Genomic DNA, 9,708 nt, shown 5'->3' with positions numbered 1-9,708 from the left:
TTTTTTACGGGGAGGGCAAAACAAAGACAGTGAGCTATTTCCAAGGGTTTTGTGCAAGGCCAGTGTTGTGTAGACAAAATAGCTAGACTCTTTGCTCTGTCTCTCAGTCTTCTGCTGGATGTTTAGGCCATCACATCACAGCATAAACATCCTTGTGGCTCCCTCGCTGACCACCCAGAAGTAGCCCTATGCAAGCCCTGTAGGCTCTTCCCTGAGTGTTTCAATCTGTGTCAGCTAACTTTGCACCAGACACAGGGATCTTGTGTTGGCACTGCTGCTGATGTCTGGGGAATGCTAAGGTCAAACTTGATGGAAGGCCAGAAAGCCCTGACCAGTATGGCTGGTCCTTCCTAATGCCTGGACCCTAACCCTAACCTTTGCTCTTTTTTAGCATTTGCCTCCTGCATCTGTCATGATTACCTCTAGAATCTTAGAATCTGATACCGGTCGGGTCTCTGACTCTCTGGGAAGTGTCTGTCAGGTAGAATTGAATGGTAGCCATGGGCCAGGCTAGCATCAGTGCACACTTCACATATCTTTAGCGTCAAGAACAGGGAACATTGGTATACTTAGCGGATGGCATCATCTTCCAGTTAACTAATTCTTCAGGCGCGTCGGAACTATGTGGTTCTTAATTTCAGACATTACATTTACAGTTATAAAAAAAATTTCGTCTTGTTTTTCTTTTATAGATCACACTTTTCTACCTAAATTCTTTATGTTGTCATGTATTTTCTTAAACACTTTGTTGTTATTGTTGTTGTTAGGTACCGTTGAGTCAGTTCCGACTCATGGTGACCCCTATGTACAACAGAACGAACACTGCCCGGTCCTGCACCGTCCTCACATCCATTGTTGCAGCCACTGTGTCAGTCCATTTCCTTGAGGGTCTTCCTCTTTTTCACTGACCTTCTACTTTACCAAGTGTGATGCCCTTCTCCAGGGACTGGTCCCTCCTGATAACATGTCCAAAGTATGTGAGACGAAGTCTCACCATCCTCGCTTTCCAAGGAACATTCTGGCTGTACTTCTTCCAAGACAGACTAGTTCATTCTTCTGGCAGTCCACAGTATATTCAATATTATTTACCAACACCTAATTCAAAGGCATCAATTCTTCTTCGGTCTTCCTTATTCATTGTGCAGCTTTCGCGTGCATATGAGGTGGCTTGGATCAGACTTACCTTATCCTCAGAGTGACATATTAGTTACAGTTATTTTAAAATACCTGTCTGATAACTCTATAACTCAATATCTGGATCTTCTGTGATCTGTTTCTATTTGTCCTTTTTTTTTATTTTCAGTCTTGATTTTTATTATTTGGGCTTATTTCCTGGTGTATCTGGTAATTTTTTATTGAATGTCAGACATTGTGAATAAAAAATTTGGAGGTAATTTTAGGCTGTACATCAGCACTGGCAAATAAAAATATATGTGAATCATATATTTAATTATTAATTTTTCTGTTAGACACATTAAAAAAGTACAAATAAGCAGGCAAATGAATTTTAATAAACTATTTCATTTAACCTAATGTGTACAAAATATTATCATTCCAACATGTAACCAATATAAAAAAGATATTAATGAGGTATTTTACATTCTTTTTTTGTACTAAGTCTTTAACATCTAATGAGTATTTTACACTTACAAAACATCTCAGTTCAGACAAAGTCACAATTCAAGTGCTTAGTAACCACATGTACCGAGTGGCTGGTGGCTACCATCTTGGATAGCACAGCTCTAGGTGATGTTACATTTCTCTAGGGAGGGTTTACTTTTGTTTCCAGTAAGCCATTAGGCTTGGGACAGGTCACCTTAGGGCAATCAAGAAATGAGCAGATTAGAGTCTTTTCAAGATTTAGTTTATTTTCTATTTGTTCTTAATCCTAAGTGTACCCTTAACAGGTAACAGCCAAAAGTAAGGGGTCTTCACCAGGGATCTTCTAACCTGCCAGACTCTAAATTCTGATGTTTGACTCCTTGGTCCCTGAGGCTGCTGAACGTTCTGCTTAGCTTCTGAGCCTCTCAGCTGCCACTTGTAAATTCATGACTGCCTCAGTAGGTGCCCCAAACAGGCTCACTTCTCTGTGCTTCCTTGTTTTTAGGATTTCGGTCCTCAAGTCCTGGCCTCTTTGGTAACTCTCTTATGCCTTAAAATAATTTACAGACACACACTCACACTTTTTTTTTTTTCTTTCTTTAATGCAGCTTTTCTGATTGTTCTCAATAGGATGGTTGATTGGATACAAGCCATTTTGCCATAGCCAGAAGTGGAAGTAGAAAAGCATCTTCTTAATTAACTGAAACCAGATTGGTTTTTCCTGTTTGGCAATGAATGCTGTTTCAGCCTTTGAAAGAAGATGTATTTCTTTCCCTCTGATTCAGCATACCAAAACCCCTGGGGAATAAGACTATTTCCCCAGTTCTAAGGACTGGCAAAATAAGGCATAATGAGATTATGCCTAGTAAGCATCAGGGCCAAGATTCAAACCCAGTCTATCTTTGTTCGCAGCCCAAGGGCTTCCCACTGCACATTCCTCCCAGTGCGGAGGTGGTAGGGGGGTTTGCTGACCTGGTGTGGTTAGTAGATCTTGAGCATCCCAGCGTGGAGGCCCTCCATGTGGGAACACAGGGAAATAGCAGAGGTGGTTGCTACTTTGGGCAACCTTAGAGTTCACAGACAGCAGGGGCACACTCAGAGGACTCTCATTCCTTAACCCAGCTTTTATTGAGGTATTGCTTTAAGCCAGATCCTGTACTAGGCTGAGAGCAAGAGGTAGTGTGATGCCATTCACAGCCCTACAGTTGAGGAGCGCCCATTCCTGGGGTACATCTTGTATTGATGCGAGTCAGGTACCAGGGCTCTATCAGGGAGCCTTGTGGCTTTAGTTCCAGCTTAGTCTAGCTCAGTTATCTATCAATCAGCTGCTGAGACCTACTCAAACTTGCTGTGGTTGTCTGGTTTCATCAGGTTGGTTCTGACTCATAGCGACCCTAGGTACAACAGAACGAAACACTGCCTGGTCCTGCACCATGCTCACAATTGTTGTTATGCTTGAGCCCATTGTTGCAGCTACTGTGTCAGTCCATCTCGTTGAGGGTCTTCCTCTTTTTCACTGACCCTCTACTTTACCAAGCTTGATGTCTTTCTCCAGGGACTAGTCCCTCCTGATAACTTGTATTTTAAGCACACGATATTTAAATAAATAATGTTACGTGCTAGAGAGCCAAAATCTTTGACATTAACAGGATTTTTGCTCTGTAGCCATAAAAATCTAAGTTAATGGCAACTTACTTTTAATTTGCTACTTTTAGCTCAATATATTTTTCTTTTTGAAAAGAAATTCACTTAATTGTGTTTTCTTGATATAAAAATTAATTTTACTTTTTTTCTTTTCTGATTATTAAAAACATTGGCAAAGAAACTTGCAGCCATTTCTGACTACATGAAGACCACCACTGTTCTGGGTTATTTCCTTTTGGGTTTGTTTTCCTGTGCCTATCTTTTATGTATTTGTAATCCCACCATAAATATGATTTTGTATGTAATGTGTGTGTATCACATAATGTGAGATTTTTCTCATGTTATTAAAAAGTCTTTATACATAAATTTATGGCGATAATAAAATATCCTGTTTGTGACTATTGTTGAATAATTAGGTTGTTTCCAATTTGTTGCTGTTGTTGTTGTTAGGTGCTGTCGAGTTGATTCCAACTCATAGCGACCCTCTGTACAACAGAAAAGCACAGCCTGCTTCTGTGCCATCCTCACAATCTTGTTATGCTTGAGCCCATTGTTGCAGCCACTGTGTCGATCCATCTTGTTGAGGGTCTTCCTCTTTTCCACTGACCCTCTACTTTACCAAGTATGATGCCCTCCAATTTTTTACTATTATAAATGTAATGCAGGGAATGTCTTTGAACTTGAAGATAGCTGCCCTCAGTTCTCCATACCTCATACTTTAGGTTATTTTTCCAGAACGGATTATCAGAAATGGAGCTACTGCATCAAAGAGATGGAATATCGATATTCTCCTTCACTGAAATTTAAACTTTGAATTTATCCTTCAGGTGGGCAGTCACTTCCCACCTATAGTACCAGGCAGGAATTGGGCAGCTTCTCTTGGCTAAGACCCAACACTTGCCTGAAGGTTGCAAGACCCTGGAGAGCCACCAGAGAAGTGGATCCAGTCTGTGAAGGTGTTTTAGAGCAGGGCTGTGAATGGAAAGGACCTCACCACCGAAGGCTGAGCTTGCATTACCATCCAGAGGAAGGCGAATATGGTACAAGTGCTGACACACTCGCAGGAAAACTTTGTTAGAAGGAAGGAAAAAAAAAAGTTTGGTGGAGTACCTCACTGTCTGCCATTACTGTATTGATGGAGAATGTTGCTGATATGGTGTGTATATCGAATTTTGGCAAGTGAATCCTATTTTAGATGCACTGTGAGCTGAATCCTATTTTAGATTGACTCACGTAAGGATCCCCTCGGTGACTCTGTAAATCAGACAGTTCGTTTGCAATGCAAATTGTCCTTTCCTAAGTAATCCTCAAACTCCTTAATTTTACAAGTTCAGATTTTTGTAGATTTGTTTTTGCTAAGTACATTTGGAGGACACATGGGGTCCCTTTCTGCCATGGAGTTTGGGGGTCTTGGTGGAAAAAAGTCCTTCTATTCAATCCTCCCCTGAGGGCTGACAGCCTGTCTTCTACCTCTGGCCAACAGGTGAGGGCATTTGCCGTCTAGGTGAAGTCCCAAGGATGGAGCCACTGCTAGGATCAGAAACTAGGAGGAGAGAAGAGGAGCCTGAAATGTGTTGGGTGGTTAGACGGTCAGGGCAAATGGAGAAAACTCAAAGCACCAGAGCCTTGAGCTCCAGTTACAGAACAGACAGCTGGGCGACCCTCGGTGAGGCTGAAATTTCAGAAGGAATCTTTGATCATCAGAACTGCCTCCTTAGGGTCCTCCAACCCATTTAACAGATTAGATCCTGCTGAGAAAGGAGAGAACTTTGTGCTGCAAAATATTCGAGCCAGGTTTGAGAAGATGATGCAAAGTGCTTTGTCCAAGGGTGAGATGGATGAGTAGGTAAATGCCATCTCTGAGTCTTTGTGTGGTAGATCACATATCAGCTAGACCTGAGCCTCTTTGTCTTGAGCACCTATGTGAAAGGGGCTGGGGTGAAGGCCTGTGACTCCCAATAGCCTCAATCCAAAAAATTTAAATTCACAGCATTGGGTTTTTCCTTTATCCTTTTATGTTAACACCAAAAAGTCATGGAGCTGGGTCTTAGAAAGTCAACAAAGCACAAAAGTCACGTCTTAAATCGCAACCATGTTTAAAGTATTTATAATGGCTGATCTGATTTCATAAATAAAACTGGCTTTGTACTGGGGAGCATGATGATTTCCCAAGTTTTGGGGGGCTCCATGGTTGAGAATGCTTTTTCTCCTGCTGGGTTCACAAATCTAACCTTTCAACAGAGATTGTGTCCTTGGAAGCTGAAAACTCTGCTAAAATATCACTGAACTTTGCAAGTTACTGTACTTTCTGGGGGATCTCCCAAACTTCTATACCTAATCGGAAGGTGTCAAAGTTGGAGAAACTTGACTTTGAGGTGATTTGGAAGAAGTTGCTTGAGCCTGGGTCTCTGCGGGGTCTTGCTGAGGATGCACATGAGTATCTGTGATTATTTCACAGTCAAGTTGTCCTTACCTTTTATACCATTTATACAGTAGTTAATTTGCATCGATTTCTTCGTTTTACATATAGTAACTAATTTTGTCTTACTGACAGACGATTCTCAATGACTGATTGCAAGAGGTATTCCAGACAGGTACTTTTTAACCCTTTGTTTTCCTTCATAAAAGCCTTATTCTACTCTGAGTTGCTGGCAGTGACAGCACCAGAATTTCTGGAAGGATGGGAAGCTTTGAAGAAAAACAGATGTGGAGGTGGGAGGCGAATTTCCACTTAGAGTCTATGTTTTTTGGGGGTCGCTTTAGGGTGGAAGATGGGGACTGTGCAGGGCTGAAAGCTCCCCGAAATGAACTCCTTGTGCCCTTTAAAGCCGGCTCCCTTACTGGATGCTGTCTTAGGCCAGGCTAGCGTAGGCTCTTGGGTAATGGAAAGGTTTGCTTTGATTTAGAAGACAAAGTAGAAACTCCCTCATTCGATCTGAATGAACAATTGAAAGGAGGTGATCTAATGGAGCAAATTTAAAGACAAGTATTTTTTTTGGTCTTTGTTACATGACTTTTTCCTTAAAATAAACAAGTGTGTCAAAGTCATCCACGTGGTGATGGGAGCTGCAGGAAGGGACATATACAGCGGCACTGGGGCCTCAGGTACCAGAGTGAGCCCTGCATTTTACCTTTATCTGGACAAAGGTGCGTGTCCTCTTCAGTTACCTCTGTGAAATATCGGGAGAGGGGTCTTGCTGCCGGGCCCAGCGGGGTGCATTCTGATGTGCTATGCTCGCTGGCCCCACTTCCTTTTTCCTTCTTTCACCCCTATTTTGCAGTCTCTGGGTATTCGTTTATAACTATTGGATTTAACAGATGTACATCTTCAGGGTTAAAGAAAATTTTTTAAAAGAGAGAATACAATGAACATTTCTTTTTAAATGTGAGTTTTGAGTGAGGGTTTTGGCCTCTTTGCGCTGCAAGAGATGACCGTTTACGGCGATATTCCCTTCTTGTTAATGAAGAAGACACGGATCCTTCATTTTGCAACTTTTCATCTTAAATGACCTTTTAAATATGGATGCTAGCCAAGTCACATTTTAATATTAATGAATGATGTAAAGGGTAAATGAGGTTCAGATTATTCTACTATTCCTAGTTCGAGCCTCCTCTCCGTTTGCTCGTCGGAACTCTGTAAGCCGGGAGAGGATTTTAGAGCTGGCCACATAGCTGAGACTTGGATGTCCGTGGCTGTGTCCGCTTAGATAACGTGACCACCTACTGCAGAGAACTTCCCCTAAATACACACGTGACATCCTCGGTGTCATTGCTCTGGCCCTAACCATCACTCGTGTGCTCTCAAGAGTGAAGAAGTGTTGGTTTGGTGAGTACAAGTCTGCATTTTTGGAGAGCTCCTCATACCTTCTCCCAGCCTGGCCGTCCCCTGGGTCAACGTTAGGTGGACGCCCTGACCACAGCAGGTCCCAGATCCGATCACCATCTTCTTCAGGCTCCTGAGTTTGTCTGCAGTTCTGACCCTGTGTGCCAGCTGGACCCCTTCGGGGATTTTCGCCATTATCACCCTGTGTCCCTCACTATTTGTTAGAGGAGGTATTCAGATCTGGTCTAACGTGCAGTAACAAAGGTCTTTTTGTGTCTCCCTGGTCCTCTGCCCCTCTGCCTCTCCTCCTTGCGTTCCTGTGGCATCTATTCTTACCGTAATGTGACCAAGGGCACCCCCCCGCTTTTTCTGATGTGCCTCCCAATATTTCCTGGTGGGAGATAGTGTATTCGCCTGCCTTTCGCACCTGTCATTTCCACTTATGCGTTGTGGAGCAGTCTCCGGGGCTATGTGTGCCATGTTCATGAGTGTGTGGACACACATCTATGAGCACCCACGTGCGAAGGCGTGTTTATAAAGGTGTGCGTGTGTCCACGTGAGGTAAGGACACACGCATGTTTGTAAGGTGTCACGGTGTGTTTATGAGCGTTCCTATGTGATGTGTGAATCTGTGAGTGTGGGTGTGTGCACGCTTGTGTGGGAAAGTGTCAGTGTGCGTGTGTGAATGTACGTTTGTGCCGTCAGTGGGTGCTGCTGTTGAGCTTGTGCTGCTCCGATCACAGACCTTTGGCCCCGTGTGATCAGGGTCTCTATCTTTCTTTGTAGTAATTATTCAGATAGCAATTACTGAGCGCTCCTCCCTTTTGGTCACAAATGACTTCACTGCATTTTTGAAACAGTCACTCGTTCTTCACATTCCAATAAATCCTCCCAAATTTATTGTCCTTGTGGCATTAACTGGCACCTGCCCTCTGATATTGCCCCTGTAGGAGAATTTCATCCCATTTGGGTACATTTTCTTTGCAAGGCTACTGATGCACTGTGTTTAAAAAAATTAATTAAACAAAATTCAGGTCTCAGAAAATTCCAGCAGTCAGCCTCCTCACTCTATCCTAATCTCTCCGTGGTAATGCTCACAAGTACCCTGCGTCCAGACAATTCTTCATTCATCCTCCGCCCCCACCACACTCCCCGCCCCCCCACTCCCCACCGCTGGAGATTAGTCTTTTGTGAGGCAGTGCATCGAAAGCTTTCTTAAAGTCCCAGTAGATTACACCCCTGGTTTCCCTCTCCAATTCCTTTTTGTTACTTTTTCAAAATATTCTATTAGTTTTGTTACGTATGATCTCCCTTTTGTGAATCCATGCTGAATATCTTTAATTAAATCATAACTTTCCCTATTTTGTCCCTGATTAGTGTTTTCAATATCTCCCCCACTGCTCAAGTCGAGCTTACTGGTGTTTAATTCCCTTGATCTCCCTCAGAGTCGTTATTAAATATAGGTGTTGTGTAAGGGCCCTCGTCCACCAGTGGTGGTTCTTTGCTTTCCCAGGATATTTTGAAAAAGGTATTTGCACATCCTTCCCTGTTTCCTTGGCTCCTCTTGCAAAAATTCTAAGATGGTTCCCATCTGCTCCTGGAGTTTTCAGTCTTCAGACACTCTAATTCCTTCCTCACCTGTTCTGCCGTGATGCTGAGCTCCCTCGGAAATACTTCCCTCTCCTAGGGAAAGGCTTGTCTGCTACTGATATCTGCTCTTAGCTTCCCTTTATGGACACCAAGGCAAATAGTTTATGTTTCATTTTCTTTAGCAGTTGTCACCTCTTATTCCAATAAACCCTGCTCTGTGCTTCCTTACATTTCAAGTAAAAAGCATTTTAAACCCAGTCCAACACCACCTTGCCGAGTCCTAAATTCAGGAGTCAGTCTTTCCTTTCTGAGGGATGGGTAGCATCACCAACTTTCAATCCAGGGCGGGCGTGCTGACCCTTCGGTAGTGAGGGGGGTTTGCACGCCATCAGCTGTTCCAGTCCGGGCCTCCCTGAGAAGCAGCACTAGAGGAACTTGGATCCCGCTGTGCTTTTTAGGGAGTTGTAAAGTTTCCCATGTGTCATTTTAACCATCTTTCATCTGAAAGTAGCTTCCGCTTGGAAAGTCTCCTTCACTGTCATTCCGGGCACTGTTGCTGGATTTCCGGGTGTGTGATGGGTTTATATCTCTCCCCCTGTGGTGCTTTGCCTTCAGGCTGTAATGCGGGCTCATCCCCATGGAATTTACTTCCTTTTAGGTTGCTGTTCCCGGGACACAGACTAAAGGGCCATCCCTGGAAGTGCACACCACTGGCTTTGGATGCTCATACCCTACCAGCAGGTACCCCATCAAGGGGGTGGGCCAGAGGGAGGGGTCCATGCCACGGCCCCGAGCCACCCCACCACATGCACATGGAAGCCTCCTCAGACGTACTCTCCCCTCAGCTTGACCTCATTTCCTTTTCCAGAACACACAGCCCAGATCCTCGTGCTGAAACACACCTCTCCGGTTGTAAATTCCACACCAAATCAAAAGGCCAAATCCTGCCCGTCAACCCACGGGTCGCTCGACCTACATACCACCAAGAGCCTGGTGCTGAGGCTGTCGCAGGGCCTGTCAGCCGGCAGCAGAGGGTCGAGGTCCAGCCT

At 43.9% G+C, this 9,708-nt stretch overlaps 1 protein-coding gene across 1 annotated transcript in view; it reads left to right on the top strand.

Annotated features, from left to right (window-relative positions):
- ZNF536 (zinc finger protein 536) overlaps positions 1 to 9,708 on the top strand; it is a 294,926-nt gene that overhangs the window by 214,415 nt on the left and 70,803 nt on the right. The window contains exon 4 of the mRNA XM_023726956.1: positions 5,801 to 5,840. Coding sequence (XP_023582724.1) covers positions 5,801 to 5,814 — 14 coding nt within the window. The 3' untranslated portion in view covers positions 5,815 to 5,840. The remainder of the gene's footprint in view (positions 1 to 5,800; positions 5,841 to 9,708) is intronic.

Source organism: Trichechus manatus, unplaced genomic scaffold, assembly GCF_000243295.1.
Source record: "Trichechus manatus latirostris isolate Lorelei unplaced genomic scaffold, TriManLat1.0 scaffold00014, whole genome shotgun sequence".
NCBI lineage: Eukaryota > Metazoa > Chordata > Mammalia > Sirenia > Trichechidae > Trichechus > Trichechus manatus.
The sequence above is the reverse complement of the archived record's forward strand: the minus strand, read 5'-3'. Positions and strand labels throughout refer to the sequence as shown.